This window comes from Mytilus edulis, chromosome 2, assembly GCF_963676685.1.
Source record: "Mytilus edulis chromosome 2, xbMytEdul2.2, whole genome shotgun sequence".
NCBI classification, from domain to species: Eukaryota; Metazoa; Mollusca; class Bivalvia; order Mytilida; family Mytilidae; genus Mytilus; species Mytilus edulis.
This window is the reverse complement of record NC_092345.1, coordinates 93,275,966-93,295,791: the sequence shown is the minus strand read 5'-3', so window position 1 is coordinate 93,295,791 and position 19,826 is coordinate 93,275,966. Positions and strand designations below refer to the sequence as shown.

The window sequence follows — 19,826 nt, the reverse complement described above, 5'->3', positions numbered from 1 at the left end:
GTCGTGCCTTTTGGAGTGCCAATTGGGACTAACTGTGCACCACTTATTGCGGACCTGATTTTGTATTGCTATGAGTTACAATTTATGACAAAAATAAGCAAAGACCCATCGAAACAACATCTGATAAACAAATTTAATAATACTTTTATATATTTGGATGATATTTTGGCTCTCAATAATGACGACTTCAGTATGTATATTAAAGAAATTTATCCTGTTGAACTTACTTTAAATAAAGCTACAACTAACAATGACCACTGCCCTTTCCTCGATCTTGATATCTATATCATTAACGGGAAGCTTAATACAAACATTTATGATAAAAAAGATGATTTTTCATTTCCTATCGTTAATTATCCATTTTTAGATGGTGACGTTCCCTTGTCACCATCTTATGGTGTATATATATCTCAACTTGTACGATTCGCTCGTGTATGTAACAACGTATTAGATTTTAGCGAGAGAATTTTTGTATTACTGAAAAATTATTACACCAGGGTTTTTTATATCACAAACTGGTCAAAGCATTTACTAAATTTTATCACCGGTATAAAGAAATAATTCGTAAATATCACTCAACATGCAGACATCTTAAACGTTCAGGTATTTCACATCCAATCTTTTATGGTAATATTCTTTACAAAGCACAAAAATGTCAGTATTCACCTCAAAAGCTTATAAAACCTTTAAACAGACTTATTAAGAAGGGATATAGTTACGATACTGTTGTCAGGTCATTAAAGATTGCATATTTTGGCTTTAATATTGATTCACTTATAGGGTCTTTGCATCGGAACTTAACACATTTTTTTATTTTTAAACAGTTATTGGCATGACACGGGTTATGTTCTTCTCATATACTTTATGATAGTATGATACTAAACCCCTAACGGGAGGGATTGTGCCTGATATTCATATGATGAAGACATAATCTTTCAATCAGTTTAATTGAGGTCTGTAACTGGCATGTCAGTTAACTGCTAGTAGTCTGTTGTTATGTTTGTATTATTGTCATTTTATTTATTTTCTTTTGTTACATCTTTTGACATCGGACTCGGACTTCTCTTGAACTGAATTTTAATGTGCGTATTGTTATGCGTTTACTTTACTACATTGGCTAGAGGTATAAGGGAGGGAGGGTTGAGATCTCATAAACATGTTTAACCCCGCTGCAATTTTGCGCCTGTCCCAAGTCAGGAGCCTCGGGCCTTTGTTAGTCTTGTATGATTTTTAATTTTAGTTTCTTGTGTATAATTCGAAGTTTAGTATGACGTCCATTATCACTTTACTGGTATACATATTTTTAGGGGCCAGCTGAAGGACACCTACGGGTGCGGGAATTCTCGCTACATTGAAGACCCATTGGTGGCCTTCGGCTGTTGTCAGCTCTATGGTCGGGCATATACATATCCTACTGTACAAATAATACATGATTATCAATGTCCTTATATGCACTGTATAAATAATAGCTGTCAACCATAATCATTCACAAACAAAATTATTTTGAGCAATCATACTAATTGTTAAAAAGCACTTATGGTTCTTCTTTATACAAAGATTTAATAGTTTTACACCAAATGATAAAAACAGTTTAGTCATAGTATCATAATGTTCAAAAAAGAAACTAAAAAAATGAGACGCTAGTATACATCAATAATGTTAAATTGACTATCTAATGGTATCGTTTCATCAGTCAAGCAGGTCTACCAAAAGAAAGTATCCTGCTATGATTAAAACCAAATTACAGTTTAAATGTATAAACTTCCAACGTTTACAAAGATATTATGAATTCAATAGTGAATTTCAAATTGCAATTAAGTGTAATAACTTATAGAAATTAAGGGTCGTGCCTTTTGGAGTGCCTTCATAATTTTAAATGTTTAAATGGAAGCTCATAATAAATGTTTAATGCTGCATTTTATATATGTATGTAATTGTCAAACAAACTTAGGAAAATATTCGACTTTTTTATGTTCGTTATAAGACACATTTTTACATATATATTGAAATTGCACGAAAGTAATACAACATTACACGGAATTTTTTGTCGTTTGAAGGTAGGGTCTAAATTCATGTTATACTTTTATAATAACACAAATATTTTGACTCATAAAATGTGGTATATTTATCGGCATAATTAAAAATTACTATTACTATTAATTAAAAGGGAAAACGATTAAATTCTCCCAGAACACTTGCACTGGTGTTCTCCTTTGTTTTGGTGAGTTCTTGCTGATCAACTTTTAGTTTTTAGTGAAGCGATTTGTGTGGTATCTGATGTCTTTTCGTTTTTGAGCAGATGTTAAAGAAAAGAGATTTGACTTTGTACTTGTTTGATTTTATAAATATTTTGAAATGAGCGTCACTGATGAGTCTTATGTAGACGAAACGCGCGTCTGACGTACTAAATTATAATCCTGGTAACTATTGACCTTAGTTTATACCGTTAATCATTTCGATAGACAAATGTAAATTGCATAAAATGAAGCTATGGAAATATGGTATGACTTCCAATCATACCCTTACGTACTCCTTATTTTCTTAAATAATCACTTTAAGTTAATGTGACACAGATGCTACAGAAACTGATCCTGTCTTAAGGCCAGTATTATACGCTCTAAGACAATTCATGACAAAGACAAGTTTGGAGGGACGCGCGACAGGGTCTTGGTAAAAAAAAATATGCAATAAAGTTTACTTTTGTCTAAATGATATAATTTTTGTCTAATCGTTTTTTGTTTTATTTTATCATGAACTAACATTAAACCATTCAAACTGTTTGTTTCTAATCTTGAACATTTAAATGTTCGTCAATGCATTGACAATCAGACACACCAATTACAGGCAAAACATAACAATGATAACAATAATAAACATAACATTTGATTATCATAACATGAATAACAAAAAAAAAGTAAGGAAAATACAAATAAATGTATAACATACAAGTATAATTAGGTCTTTCCACTTTTCGTGGAAAGACCTTTTGTTTTTCTTCTGCCGTCTGAGATGCTTTTTTTATTTTACAAAATATCGAACGGATTTTTAGCCAATGATGTTGTACGGTAATAGGGGTTTAAAACTCACCCTGTGAGACCGAACACTTATTCTTATAGGAGTTATCTCCCAGCTACCATTTTTCTTGTTATCTTTATATCTCTGAAACCGTAAAAGATTTCAACAAAATGTTTTCACCAAATTGTTTGTCTACTGTTAAGAATGATTCGGTTAGTTTTAACTGGAGTGAGGAGTGATCGGATGACATCTTATGGGAGTTATTTCCCTTTCCAAATTAAGATAGGTGATATGTTGGATAAATTCATACATTATAAGTCGTAGAGGCCTAAAGTCTTTTGATATGGAGTCCTTGGTCCATTTGGAGGAAATTGAGGTCAAGATCAAAGGTCAAGGTCATGTTCTAAAATTTGAAATTTGCTTGTTATCCTTATTCAAAAGAAACCGTAACAGTTAATGATATGATATGTTTGCCAAATAACTGTTTACGATAGGGCGCAACTTCAACCCATTTAAGTCGAAGTGTTTTGGTCAACCCTTATAGGAGTTTTCTCCCCTTATGTATTTGAAATTAGTATTATACCACAACCATACAAATGATTGACCTGGGTTCTTATGATTTGAGATCACTGACCTATGACCTTGAAATGGAGTTAAAGGTCAAAGGTCAATTTGACGTTCTAGATTTTGACCTTGGCTATAAAATTCTTACTGGTTCATTATAAAACAATTAAGTTTTCTGCATTTGATTGTAGACATTTCATCATGTACCATGTCAACCGGAAATGACCGTATTTTAACTGGAAGTAGCCTATTTCAGACTATTCATATGAAAAAGTACATATAATTATATTTTTTTTTTATATCAGTTTGAAGTAACAAATAACATGAACCAGGAGTGACATTTTCCAACACTGTTTTTTAAATTGCATTCTTATTATCGAGGTGGAAAGACCTTCAATTGTTCTCTGAAGAATTGGTTTTTAATATTATATTTGATATTATGATCACTGGCTTTGTCAATGTCAACACATATATATACATATTATATATACAAAATCGATGTTTTGACATTGACAAAGGCAGTGATCCAAAAAATAAAAATAAACTGAATACTGAATTAAATATTCTGTGTTTTCGAAGGCTTGAATATACATTAACTCATAATCGCATTTGTCAATAAATAAATCAATCAAATTAATGTGGCTGTATATGGTATTAACTCGTACGCAGGAAAAAGTAGAATTAAAAAAAAACACGACATTCGAAATGAGAATCAATCTCAACATTATTCATATGGTCCAAGAAAATTGAATATAATTTAAACCCAATTCCGATGTTCGGTATCCTTCTTGAATTGTGACTTGTTTAAAGCTAACATTATATTTGATCCAACATGTAAATGTGGTTTGGATATTGAGGACATGCATCATTTTTCTTTGATTGTCCTTTCTATCTAAATAAAAGGGTTGTTCTGTTTAATAGTCTCAGCTGGTTTACCGAAGGCTGTCATTTGGACTTACAACTATTGGTTTTCGGAAAAGAAACCGTTTTCTAAAATCAAAATGTGCAAATTGATAATCAAGTATTCAATTTCATAAAGAGAACAAAAAGATTCCTCGTTTTATAGTATCACCATAGGTAAAACGCAACTCACCATCATCATCATCATCCTAATCTCTGTCGTTCTTTCTTCATTCCATCTCCTTTTTTCAATATAGTTTAGTAATGTTTATGATATTTATATTATATAATGCATGATCACGTTCATTTTGTATTGGTATGTATATTGTATTTTAGAGAAGACTTTATAAGTATGTATTACTTGTGTCTGATCCTTTTTGCTTTGAGCAAATAAGATATTTTTAAATTAAGCAGAAAAGTTTCCTGTTGGTTTACCACAGATATATATACCAATAAATAAAATAAATAAAAGGTAATGATCATACAGTTGTTGTTAAACTATTCGGTACCTTAACGGAATTATTACTTGCGGCTTTACACTGATCTCGTCTTTCCTGATTTTTCATGACAAATTGTTTTTCTAACACAGTGCGATAACTGTTAATTGTAAATTATCTGCATTAATCCGTTATAGATTATCTGTTACACATATGAAGATGTGAACGTAAGCACAATCCCGCCCCCTTTCCAAAAATGTTACAACACCAAATTAGTCTTGTCAATGAATATGTACATACATTATTACACAAAGCGAATGCCGAATGTACATTCGTATCCATGGTTTGTATAGTATAGTCTTTATTTTTTTTTAATTAGCTATCTGTACACTTAAAAGAGTCACTAAATCCTGGCATGTGTTTTAGTTGATTACGTTTATGATACATGATTTTAACTAGCTCTCAATAATTGCGAGTACTCTTAAATCGTACTTTAGTGTCAATTTGACCTGTTGACACAATTGATAATGCATTTTTTATTCAATGTTTACTAATTTTGTGTTTTATATCGTTTCACTATTTTTAATATTTACTTTAAAGAATTTAGTATGTCGATTTCAATTCTGTCCTCGTACTATCAATATAAAATTTTAATATATATGAAATATTTCCGTACTTCATGCACCCATGGCAGAAACAATATTTACCCGTGTACATTCCTTTATTCAACGCCATTTTGTACAAGGTTAAAGTTGTCTATCTGAGATTGTCTTACTTATCCCTTTTTTCAGTAATACTGTATTCATATTGATCTATAGACCAAATTTATTCGTTCCGTGTATGTTTACTTGTTGTGTTAATGTTAATTTTAATTGATATTTTATAGCTGGTAATTCTGTGTTGTAATGTTCCGTTACAACTTCATATTAGGTTGACGGTTGGTGCTTATGAAATCATTCAAACCCGCTGCATTTGTTTGCACATGTTAAGGAATTTGTTGTGAGTGGTTGTCGTTTTTTTTAATTTGGTTTATATGTGTTTCTCGTTTCCTTTTTTATATATAGATTATACCGTTGGTTTTCCTGTTTGAAAGGTTTTACACTAGTCTTTTTTTGCCCTTTATAGCTTGCTGTTTGGTGTGAGACAAGGCTCCGTGTTAAAGGCTTTTTTTCCCCACCTATAACTGTTTACTTTTTACACATTGTGACTTATATCAAATGTTGTCTCATTGGTACTCATGTCACATCTTCTTATTACTATAAATAAAAACAAAGAAGATGTGGTATGATAAAAGTATTAAACAGAGACACAATAACGTGAATTTAAGCAATGAAAGGTTTGGCATTTTACAAATAATATAATCCATACCGTAATCAGTTATGAAAGGTTTGATAAAAGACTTGGAATAGGCACATACAATAAATGTTTCTAAACAAATATGCTCAACTCCTTGCTTACCTTGGTAAATAATGTATTAGTTCATATAGGCACATAACGAACGGCAAAGGGTACTAAAGATATATTCAAACCTGTAAATAGCAAAGCCGTGGTTAGAAAAGAAAAAGATCACAATACAAATATCAGAATAAAAAATACAACAGAGAAAACTCAATACTGGACAACTCAAACACGTCCAAAAGCCAGAGATGATCTCATGTGCTCCACCAGGGTAATATTAAGCAGATTCTGTCCTACATCTGCTCCACCAGGGTAATATTAAGCAGATTCTGCCCTACATCTGCTCCACCAGGGTAATATTAAGCAGATTCTGTCCTACATCTGCTCCACCAGGGTAATAATAGGCAGATCCTGCCCTACATCTGCTCCACCAGGGTAATATTAAGCAGATTCTGTCCTACATCTGCTCCACCAGGGTAATAATAGGCAGATCCTGCCCTACATCTGCTCCACCAATGTAATATTATTAAACAGATTCTGCCCTACATCTGCTCCACCAGGGTAATATAAAGCAGATTCTGCCCTACATCTGGAAACCGGCGTGTTGCTCATGTAAGTACAAATCCAATGATAATTTCAATTCAGTAAGTCACTTTTGAGAAGAGGATTGGATTGTTGTTATCACTCTTTGAACATACCTGCATCATGTGTGAACATATAAACCATGTTATGTTATGATGGCGTCAGTGTCATTTTTAGAAGTGGTGTCTTCAAAATCACCACTTGGAACTCTTGGTTTAATATCTTCCTTGTAAGCAGCAAACCTCTATCAAGGAAAATATGAAAGGAAATGCAACCTCTGAATTATCGTTATAACTAGGAGATATGCATATGCATGCCCTGCTAAAATGTTGCTACTTCACACTTAGAATCCTGAAATCATATCTTTTGTCGTGAAGCTGTGTTGGGAACAGGTTTACTCACAATATCGACACGAAGCAGAAAAACAACTGACATAAACACATATAGAACCGATGTAAGAATACTCCCAGACACTAGAAGTTTATTCAGAGACAATACACACTAATAGATAAATAATGTTTAAATTTTCTTGATGATATCATCAATCGGTACACAATCAACGTATTTAAAGACGCCAAACACATTTACAGATAATAAGTATAAGCTTATTTCAAAGTAATTCCCTTTCGGTAAATTTTTGAAGTAAAATAAGAGAATTATTACTATTTACAGCAAAAATAGTATTAAGGTAACGGATATCGTCAGAAATATAGACGGATAATACTGAGTTTTGTAATAAACTGTGATTCAAAGCAATACAGCACCGATTACACAACAAATGGGAGTTTTTAGCGACCTTGACTGGCTATACGGCCCTTGCAAGGTCGGTCCAGCACCGAATATGACATGCAATGGCGCTATTGGTACCAATCGGAACACATAATCCTTTCGATGAACGTTCTAATCATAAATTTGACGAAACCAGCTTGCCATATTGGAGCAAATTTTATTTCAGGCTTGCTACTTAACCATTCTAAAAAATTCTAAAAATGAAATTCACCAAGCATTGAACCTAATAGAAATATTTGGAACGCTTTCTGTTTTAAAACTGAATAAATCTAAAACAGAAGGTATATGGTTGGGTAGACTTAAACATTGTAAAGAAAAAATTGAAAATATACACTGGAGCAAGGAACCAATTAAAAGTCTAGGTGTTTACTTTGGATTAAATAAAAGTGAATGTGACAAATTAAATATTGAAAAAAACAATGAAACAGTCAAAAAAATTAATACTTGATTGGGAAAAAAGAAATTTAACAATGATAGGTCGAATAACAGTTGTTAAGTCGCTTATTTTACCTAATCTTACTTTTTTAGCTTCGGTTGTTTCAATACCCCAAATATACATAAAAGATTTTTAAAAACTCATATACAATTTTATATGGAATAATAAACAAGAAAAGGTAAAACGTTCAACACTTACCAAAGATTACACAAATGGAGGTCTAAAAATGACAGACATTGATTACTTTTTGAATGCATTACAAATTTCATGGGTTAAACGATTAACCGCAAAAGAATTTGCTAATTGGAAAGTCATTCCAACATATTATTTCAATAAATTTGGTAAAAACAACCTTATATTTCATATGATGCCTGACAACATAAAATCATTACCTAATTTAAGTAATATACTACCCTCATTTTACTTGAACATGTTAAAGAGCTGGTACGAAGCAAATAATACACTATCAAGTAATACACCTATCATAAATTTTAGAAATATTAGTCAGCAAATGTTGTGGGGTAATAAAAACATAAAATTTAAAGGAAAATGTTTAGTTTATCTAAATTGGATAAAAGATGGTATTATTTTCATTAATGATATAATTTATCAAAAAGGTCACATATCACAAAAAGTTATATTGGAGAAACTAACCTCACAAACTAATTGGATCTCCGAACTTTTAAAATTGAAAAATTGTATTCCAAAAGAATGGGTTAGTACATTAAAATCTGACAAATTTTTGAAAACTTCTATAAAAACAAAATTAAACTTGTCCTTGACTGTTAACAAAAAATCAAAATTAATTGAAAATATGTCATCCAAAGATATTTACAACCATTTAAATAACAAAAATGATGAGAGACCACTAGGATTTTCCAAATGGAAAAACATCTTCAATCTAGAATCAATCACTCCAATAAATAATGTGCTTCAATTTACTTTTACCTATTTAATAAATAACAAATATAAAATGTTAAGATGGAAATTACTCCATTACATCCTCCCATGTAAACAATTATTACTACAATGGCACATACAAGAAACAAGTATGTGTGACTTGTGTAACTTGACTGAAGATTACGAACACTTTTTTCTCAAATGTCAATTCATTCATGAATTTTGGAAGAAAATATATGTACTTGTAAGCAAAATCAAAATTGGGTCACATGTTTTTAATTTTAAAACTTTAGTACTGGGCTATAAAATACATGATCCTATGTATAATGATATAAATCTCTTCCTAACTGTCTTAATATATTCAGTTCATAAAAGTACTCATATATCAAATTATAAACAAAAAGGCATAGACACTTATGCAGTTTTTAGAAATGAATTTTTAAACACATACGAAATTAACAAATATATTAATGCTAAAAACAGCAAATTTTTAAATGATGTAAAAAGATACATATGATCATGAATAGCTAGATTTAATATATATTTTCATGTATAAAATTTGTGTAGCAAAAGTTGACAATATATCTGAACACGTGGTAATAAACCGAAACAGCATGCTTCGTGAAAATGTACAGAATTTTGTCTCAAAACGCATTTATTACACACTTTATCACTTAATCAAATGAATTACATTTACAATGTCGAAACTTACCACATATAATTTTTAACTTAAGTTTAAGTTGTTCGTGAGTATCAATAGAGAATTTTAGGTTTTTGACGTACTTAGACGTAACACACCTTAACATTTCAACAAAAAATGGTCTTTGTTATCTCCCGTTGACCATTTAACTTGTGAATTAAACACAAATCGTATATTTTAACGTATGAAGTACACCTTAACTTGGTCGTTGTGAAATTGTGTTTGTCTCCCTTTCTCCATTTAGTTCAAATCTATTTGAAATAGCGTATTCCAAGAGCGAGAGTTTACACTTGTCTTATATCTGAACATACGAAAAGGCAAATATTGTTCGCAATGAACACAGATATATTTTGAATTATATCCATGTACAGTTAACATTTGTCCTATTTTCATACAAAAAGAGTTTCTTTTAAACTAATATGTAAATATGCGTGCCGAGTTCAAAGAGTATACGGGATAATGAGTTTTTGAAATCTATATAAAATCTAATAGGGTAAAGTCCATCGAAGATTAAGGACCTTGTACAAGTTTAGTAATCTAGGTAAATATATACATGAAGGTTTTAATGTTTTTCTAATATTTAGGCATATCAAAATACCTGGATTATTTAGGAGTTCTTTTATTTTATTGGCTTTAACATAAGTAAGGCCTTTTGTTAATATATGTCAGATTACCATATCTTATTGATAACTCAAGTTTTCTTTTTTTAAATGAGTGATCCGTGTCGTGTGTTCAATGATCTATCAAGAAAAGCAGTTTGAAAACTTTTATCTGGAAAATTCATTATGGCAAGTGAAAAAAAAACATATCGCGGTTTGATAAATTTTCCATGTATAGAATCCCTTCATGCAGATTCAAGAGTGTCAACAGAGGTCTTATACGAACGGACGGTCCGACGGACAGGCAAAGGGATTGACGGTACTATTGTGTTACTATTACCCTTCGAATCATCGCTGGGGAAAGGTAATTACTCTGAAAAAAATGCTGTCACGGGGAGAAAAAATTTCGGCATGTCGACAAAAAACTCCAAGGCGACATGTAAGTTATCCAAGGCGAGATACGGTACGCAGAATGGGAAATAATATCTTACCATTGATGTCAACGAAACATGATTTGATTCTAAGATTATTGGACACTTGTACCACGATCAGCGTATTAATTTTAGAAATTGACTGTCACATGGCTATGTTGTTCTAAAAAAATGTAGATAAGCTGTCAATCAAACCAATACATTACCATAACAGGTGAGCCATGCCGACTAGGGTTTTTCGGAAAATAATGCTTTTTTTTCATGTTGCATTGCCTTAAATATTGCAGCCAAATTTGGCATAAGCGACAATCAAAGCTGATAAAGCAGCATATTTGATTTGTTTAAAATTCGTGTATATGCTCAAAGGAGGTCCTATAGTAAAGACTTAGTATACCAATCTCTGAAATTACTTTTTGTATTGATTTCTGACAAATGCATTTGTATTTCTATCAATCAAAGGAAAACATATGATAGTATTTTTAAATCAAGAGTAATACATCAATAGCAAGAAATCAATATTTAAAGTATGTAAAATAACTTTTAAAAAGATTTATCCATTTGTAAATATACGACATAAATTTCTAACGTTTCCTATAGTGAGAATTTAATTTATATTGTTTAATTCGGGTAGTTACCAGACTATATCTGCTTCATGATAATCAAGACTACAACAAACTCGCATATATAGCAAACCCGTGGTTCTAAAGTGGTAAAGTAGTAACAGGGGCGGATCAAGACATTTCAAAGAGAGTGGTTCTAGAATAAAAGAAAAAAAAAACAATTGTTGTCTCCTGTTTCGTAATATTCACGTAATTTTCTAATTTTCCGAGAAAAAAAAGGTAGGATCCAATCACAGACCCCACCCCTGGTACAGCTACTGAGTAAATTTTTTGTAACTTTTCACTGTAGTACATGGTAAGCTTGCATGGTCTGCAGGGAAACATCGAATATTACCAATTGCAACGATATTGGACTTGCATGTGATCAACTGAAATTGATGCGCAGAATTCAATAAATGATGACCTGACATTTGACATAAATTTTAATTTGTTTGTATAGTTTGTAAAGTTCATTTTATTTTCCGAGTCCTCTGTGTTTTTTAATAAATAATATAGCATTATTGTTCAGTGTATCTCTTTTACTCGATATATTTGAAAATTATTGTGTTTCAAATCATATAATCATGAGACAAACGTTTAGGTTATTTAATTTTTTTTTTAAATTAAACTTGATGAGAAAAATGTTTTCGTAGTGACGACGTAACACTCAATAATCAGACTGAAATGGCCAAATCGAACTAAAAAGTTAATTTTAAATGACTGAGAAAAAATGTTTTGATTTTTCAGTTTTTACAGTCAAATTTTCAGATCACAGTCCTTGCTGTAATGTATATCAGTTGAGTTTGTTTTTAAAAGTCTCAATCACCAACACGACTTGGTATGATAAAATGAAAAGAACTCATCCAATCTTAATTGACCGCAAGGACTGGAATTTAAAAAATGGACTGAAAAGGTTTTTAAATCTTGATAATTTTATCTTGTAAGAACGAGGAAAAAAATGTATCTTGCATCGCCTTATTCTGGAACTGTACTTAATCAATATAAAAAAAAGAAGATGTGGTATAATTGTCAATGAGATAACTATCCACAATAGACCAAAATGACACAGAAACTAACAACTAACAACTATAGGTCACTGTACGGTTTTCAACAACGAGCAAAGCCAATACCGCACAGTCAGCTATAAAAGGCCCCGAAATGCGGAATATTTGTTTTGAAAATTATCAAATGGGTAAAATGTAGACCTTTTTTAACTCAAGGTGCTGGCCAACTGTGAAATCAATTTCATTCAGTCAAAATCAGGGCCAGAAATATCTTCATTTTAAATTCACACGCCCCCCCCCCCCCGAAAATCGAATGGTCTGTGCATGTTACATGAATGTTATTTTAGCATTAAAACAATATAATAACTATCCGACTGAAGTGCTGAAACCGGCGAAGGGAGACAACCACAATTTATATTATGTCTTATAAGTCCATATAATTATAAGCCTAAGATACTTGCGTTAAGGTACGTAAGTTTCGGTGGAAACTTAAAATTCTCTAATAAAACGTATAAATTAATCCGCACAATTGATCAACCAGCTTCAGATTGAAATAAACAATTAATTTCCCCATAGGCGACAATGGTAGCCTTTTTCGAGATACAGACTTTAGAAAGTTGATTTTTTTTAACAAAACCTTGCTAGAAACAAAGAAAAGTTATTAGGACAGTATTTTTTGGTCCAAAAAATATAGGTTCGCGTTGCTTTTCTTAGCGTATTTTGTACTTATGTCCCATGCCTATCAATTTTGCCCTTAAAAATACGTGTCTTGTCCTAGCGTTGAAAAGTCATCTCAGTGCCTTTAGGGCTACGGATTAATTTTTATTCTGCCTGTTGTATAAAGCAGAGTGCACGAAGTCTCTAATGATAAAAAATAACGGGCGCACATATCGACCAATCAGGATTCGCCATACCCTTAATTCTGAATACCATGTTATGCTCATACAATGGCTGCGCCCATAAAATCTAATGGTGTATTGTAACCTTCAACGGTTTTCATCAATAAGGTTAAAGGTCAATGATCATAAAGTTTTAATCTTTAGAAACAAAACCGGACAAAACTGTACACTTTCCGTAATCATGAAACAATATAGTTTGTAAAATGTTTGTAATAACCATGAACTGTAAAACTAACAAACTATCTATAAATATGAATTCACTGCATATATTCCCTGGTTATCCAGTGACTAATTTACAGGGATACTCTGTCAACTGCTGTAGGTCGAGTAATTTGTAACAACAGCAAAGAAAAGTGCAATAAAGATATTGTTTTATAAAAAAAAAAAAAAAAAAAAAAAATAACAGTCATGTGATACATTAATCATTTCAAGTAATCGAATATGTCGTATGGACCTATTGATGACAGATGTTAACATAAACCTAATTCGATCTCTGGTGCAATTGAAAAATCTGACCCAATCACTTTAAATTATATTGATCAATATAATATATTTTGACAAATACAGATACATGTTTTTATGGCCCCGCAACGAAGTTGTCGGTGCCATATAGTTTTACCCTTGTTCGAAATTCCGTCATTCCGTCATTCCGCAACAAACCATTATACGGAGGGTTTTTTTTCTAAATGCCTTCAGATAATGGACTGAATTTTGGTATATGAGTTTACCATGATGAGTTACAGATCAAGGTTTAAGTTTTGTTCCGCTCTGCTAATTTTTACCGAAATGACGGCATTTGTACTTTGATAAATTGTTGAAAATCACAGTTATACGGACTTTTTTCTAAATGCTTTCAGATTTTGGGCTGATATTTGGTATGTGAGTTATCCATGATGAGTTACAGATCAAGTTTATGTTTTGTTCCGCTCGGCTAATTTTTGCTGTAGTTTTGGGGTTTTTGACTTTTATAAATATTTGAAAATCACTGTTATACGGACCTTTTTTTCTAAATGCTTTCAGATATTGTGCTGATTTTTGGTATGTGAGCTAACCATAATGAGATACAGATCAAGTTTAAGATTGGTTCCGCTCCGCTAATTTTTACCAAAATTTAGGGTGTACAATTATAAAAAAATTGTAGAAATCACAGTTATACAGACTTTTTTTCTATATGCCTTCAGATTTTGAGCAGATTTTTTATATTCGAGACTACCATCATGTCTGTGTCCACATGTGTTATTGAAATTGCAGATTTTTCAAATTTTTGAGACGGGGCCATTCGTGTCGCTTTGACACATCTAGTTATTAATATTTATCTAATTTTAATATAGTATTTTCTACTTTCAATTCTCCTATACCACTGAACGTTAAGCAATCAATCAATCAATCAATCAATCAATTAATTATCATATATGTATGTGTTGTATCTACCGGTTTCAGTTTTATCTATCCATTGTCTTGAATAATCATGTTTTCATGCATTCGACGGTACCTCATAAATTTTGTGATGTCTGATAGTTAAAATAGAGGCATATACAAATATGCTCAGGTATGATGTCTTAAGTAATTTACCTGCGTAACACAGCAAATTAAACTATAGAAGAGTAGGACATGTTAATCGAACCGGAGAACGTAAATCTACCTCAAGTATTTAATGCCATGTGCATTGCGCATTCTTTGTTGTATGTGGAGTGTTTTGTGGTCTATTGTTTATATTTCGCCATTTTCTGGGTTTTCTCGAAACAAAAACGCTCTTTATTTCAGAAAATATACATTAGAAAATAGAAAAGTGTTCTGAGCTAAATTGAATCGTCGGATGAGTGGGTTTCTTCATAGTGAAGAATTAAAGTAAAACATGCTCTTAGTAAGGGATGTTCCTATCGTTAAAGCCTATTTACAGCTTTATAAATGAGTTGCAAATGACGAAGCACATTTGTTAGCTTTAAAGCCCTTATAATTGATTGGACTAAAAGATTTTTTTAAATTTTAAAACAAATATAATTTCAATTTTACAAAAAAAAAAATTATGTCAAAGCGATGCAAAAAAAAAAGAAAAAAAGAATAAAGTTTTAAATTAAATTAAATTTGAATCTTTAGCTAATACGCATACTACAAAACTCAGATTACTGGACCACCTGTTGGTAAGAACAGTAGTTTCCTAGTTCATTTATATGAATTTTACTTAAAGCAACTATATGCACAGGAATTATTTCACAGTTTGATTTAGAAGATAAACTGACATGGTTATGAAATACAAATAATTAAACCATTACTTACACAATTCTATATTAAAATCATAATTTCTTAATGTTAAAAAGTACATCAATTAACACCTGTACAAACCTAATACCAATTTCATATTCTATTCAGAGAAATTAACCTTTGAAGTCACCGTTTTAGCGTCGATACATTCTTGTGACGCATAGTTCATCATTATAGTTATATTGTGCTGTATTGGTGTACTGTCGTGAATTAATTTTAGTTGTTCTTTGGTATTCTGTGGTTTACATTTTGAAATGTACTATTATATTATTTATTTGTGTATTTCTCTGTCCTCAGTGTTCTTGCGTTTATTTGTACTGTATTCCTGTCACGTAAAGTCGTAATGTTAGCATTACAATTTAGGCGGGAGGTTTGACAAACAACAAGTTCAGGTTAACCCCACTATATTTTTAAAAATGTCCTGTACTATTTCAGGAATATGGCAGTTGTTATCAAATAGTCCGTTTCGATGTATGATGGCGTTTGATTTTGAAGCAGCACAGATTTTCTGGTGGTCCCTTTCCCCCCTCTTATAGTTGATAGGTGTCCATCAGGTTCGGTGTGTGATCCGGATTTGTTTCAGTAATAATGATTTATGACTACTAGACCTCGGTGTACTGAAACTGTCGTTATATACTAGAACATTACTCACGTGCATCGATTGAAAATGCTTTTGGTGTCACACCACCAATTACTCCCTCCAATTCAGAACGTATGTGAGAGTAGCCCTACTCTGACACAAAAAAGTGCCTTTGATGTCCTTGTTTACATAAACTAACCAACAAATTTGCAGAAATGAAACTTTTGGTGAAAGAGAATCAAATATATCTTGACCATTTTGAGCCAAAATTTACTTGTCAATGAGTTTGCATTAAAAATTGAGGATTAATACGCTCCATAGTATCCAAATTAAGATTTCCAGAAAACCAGGGGTTATTTTTGGGGTACCTCTGTATGAAGGTCAGTTATTTTGTTAGAAGGCTTTAAAGGTATGGTGAAAATTGGCATGTAGAAAGCTGATACATGTTCAATTCAGGATATACCGGTTTCTATGAAGTTAAACTTAAGGTAAAATATTTAGAAAGCTGTGAAAATTGGCAAAATTTGGTTGAACAGATAGGGACTTTTAATTGGTGGTATGACACCTTTATATCAGTAGAATAGTGGATAATTAGTATCACTACTTTTATTATATCATACAGAGAAATGCCATTAGGTAATATAAATGGAGTCCCATGATAAAGCTTTTGATATGTCAAGCAAATTATAGTTTAAAAGGTTAACACTTCCAACTTATAAAACGTATTCATATTACAATTGAGTGTAAGAAGATATAGAAATTAAGGGTTGTCCCGTTCCGAGTGTCATTTTTTAAGTGTTTAAATGGAAGCTCATGATACATGTTTAATGCTGCATTTTATATAATGTTTATTATTGTCAAGCAATTATGGGAGAGGAGTCGACGCTATTTATATTCGTTATACAAGACAAATTATACGTATTTATTGATATTACATTATTAACAAAATAGTATACCACGGAAGTTAAGTCGTTTTGAAGGTAAGATCTAAATTCATGTTATACTTCTAAAATAACAAAAAATAATTTTACTTATAAAATAAAGATTATTTCTGAGTTCTTGTTGGTCAATCTTTTTGCAGTGATTTTTAAACAGGTTTTTGTTTCCTTTATTTGATTGTGTTTTGTGCTTATCATTTCTTTTGTCTATTTTGTCTGCTTTAACAGTTTTTATTTATTTCTTGTCCCAAAAAAATCTGTTGTCATTCCAAACTTTCTATCTCCAGAAAGTGTAAGAACCAGAGACTATATAGTTCATAAATGTGGTGATGCTGTACGGTTAGAGAAAAGACGTCTACAAACCTACTTTATGTATGTATTATGACATATACCTGGATGTGACTCACGCATTTTACATGAGTAACACAGTGTGTGTAACTATAGAAGTACAGGACATTTTGATCATTTCGGAGAACCTAAATTTAACGCCAGTTTTAATGCGATTTGAACTGCTCAATCTTCGTTTTCAGTGAATTGTTGTGGTCTAGTATTCATATTTTCCGCTTATATCCGTAATTAAGAACTCTTTATTTCAGAAAACACTCATTAAACGTAACCCTCAGATTGTTAATAAATGGATAATTTATATATTTGTTATCAGTATCACATTAGCCATTTGTTCTACAGTGAGTGAAGTTCAAAGTTAAAGCTCTTTTATATTTCACATGTTCATTTTACGAGTAAAAAAATAAAGATTGGCAACAACGCTTGCCTTCTGTGATTCACAACGCACGCAATACAATTATTTTTTATTCGGGATCCTTTATACGTATTTCTCCTGAGACGACGTACAAAGGAGATATAGACCACTTATTGGTACATGTACTATGAGCTAATATCCTCTTTGAATACCGAATAACATTTATAGCATACAGGATGTCCAGATTTCAACACTCATTACCATTTCCCCCTTTAGGTAACCAATCAAATTACAGGATTAACCGAGATGTATTTAATGCATGTATAATATAAGAATATATAGGATGGTGATCCTTAATTGGGCAATGCTTATTATGAAATACGCATGATGTATCTTTTATGAAAAATGACATATCCCTGTCTTAATAAATATACCAGGCATGTTTTACATGATTTAATTCCTTATTTAATTAGAAAAAAAAACCAAAGATTCATTAATTAAAATGTATATGTTATTTGTTTGAAAAACAGGCGGAGTTAAAACAGTTTCCCTCTTATTTATAAGTTGCTTATTTGCGTACATACATTGTATAAACAACGCATTTATTAATTTACGCAATATAAGAAAAAAGTTCTTCAAATTTTAATGTAATTAGAAGGCGTTTTAACATTAGAATAACATTAAGGGAAAATTGCATATCATTCATTCAAAAGTGTTCAATATGCTGTAATTCGTAAACCCAGCAGGACCTCGTCTCATTTTGTCCCGTGTTTTATATACAATTCAATTTTAAAATTTACGCTGTTTTAAGTTTTAATGCAACAGTTACTTTCAACCCATCTTTATCATTAGTTTTCATTTGACGGATATTTGAATTTATCCAAACATTGGGCAAACCGCAATCATATACAAATAAATTAATAAAGCGTTGGAGCATCAATGCGACTGTATGTATGTCTGCTTTATTCGTACATATTCTTGTTGTAATTTGAATAAAAGTAACATTTTTCAAAAAGTTTGTTTAAAAGTGAATGTATGGTATCAGTCAAAAAATTGTGATACGTCCGTGTTATCTTCATTGGTTAATTAAGACATCGTAGAACAATTCAGTTTGGATCGGATTCCTAAACACGGTTATAGTTTGACTTTAACATCATATTGAAGTGTAAAGATGTAAGCATATGGTAACTGATAACGAAGCAGTGTTCAAGACATGATAGAACAACACACTGAATGAAATAGATCGTTATTACAATGTATCAAAATATTTAATAGTTTATTACCATGTGCATATGGTCCAACAATTCATCCTTTATTGTAGGAATTCGAAACTAGTGAAATTTAAGTGCATATCATAACAGACGTTAGACGATATATTTAATAGATGAACAAAAAATCACAGTTAATGGTTGCCGCCTTGTAAACGTACTAAGAACTGAAGATGATATCAGTACGATATCTGCTGCTTTGTGTGCTTCTTTCACTTACCATATATCAAGGTAAATGAAGGAACTATATATTTTTTCTAATCTTAAAAATATTTTTTGCACTGATCAAGTATTGGCATTTTGTACACTTTTACTTTTTGAGTCCATATCAAGTAATTTTTTTTTTTTAAGTATGCCTTATGTTCTCTTTCAATGTACTATAATAGGCGATTATGTTTTGTTATAGATGTTTTCGTATTGTATAATTACCTGTGATTTTATTTGTTGTTTGATGCATTCTAAGTACACATTCTCTATTTCCCTATGTTTGCATCAGAATAAACAATTCAGTTGTCATCTGTCAGACGCTTTGCTACAACAAGTAATGCAAAATGATGTATTAGAATAACGATGTGTAAACAATTTATAGTTCGCTATGATAATAAATAAAACTGAAATTGGTTTTCCATTCTCCTTATAAATAGTAAATTTTATTGATGATTTGTTTGCAATAAACAATTAATGTATATAAAAAACCACCATATTCAGTTTTCAATTGAACAGTGTTTTGAAAAATTTGAAGCACAGCAGATGTGCAAAATTTCAATAACTTTTATTATTTATCATGACAAGATTGAACTTTAATTTTATTTCTCTACCTACCTT

At 31.3% G+C, this 19,826-nt stretch overlaps 2 protein-coding genes across 4 annotated transcripts in view; both read left to right on the top strand.

Moving 5' to 3' along the window:
• The first annotated feature begins 1,952 nt into the window (after positions 1 to 1,952).
• Positions 1,953 to 19,826, top strand: part of LOC139513467 (embryonic protein UVS.2-like) — a 28,184-nt gene continuing 10,310 nt past the window's right edge. The window contains exons 1-2 of one of the 3 annotated variants that reach the window (XM_071302014.1): positions 1,953 to 2,057; positions 19,055 to 19,232. In XM_071302014.1, coding sequence (XP_071158115.1) covers positions 19,175 to 19,232 — 58 coding nt within the window. In that variant the 5' untranslated portion in view covers positions 1,953 to 2,057; positions 19,055 to 19,174. Of the gene's footprint in view, positions 2,058 to 16,888; positions 17,076 to 19,054; positions 19,233 to 19,826 lie in introns of those variants that run through there. The other 2 variants (XM_071302011.1, XM_071302012.1) reach the window with 2 other exon arrangements.
• LOC139511085 (embryonic protein UVS.2-like) overlaps positions 17,327 to 19,826 on the top strand; it is a 53,348-nt gene continuing 50,848 nt past the window's right edge. Inside the window, exon 1 of the mRNA XM_071297657.1 lies at positions 17,327 to 17,405. The gene's annotated coding sequence lies outside the window, so the exon portion shown is untranslated. The remainder of the gene's footprint in view (positions 17,406 to 19,826) is intronic.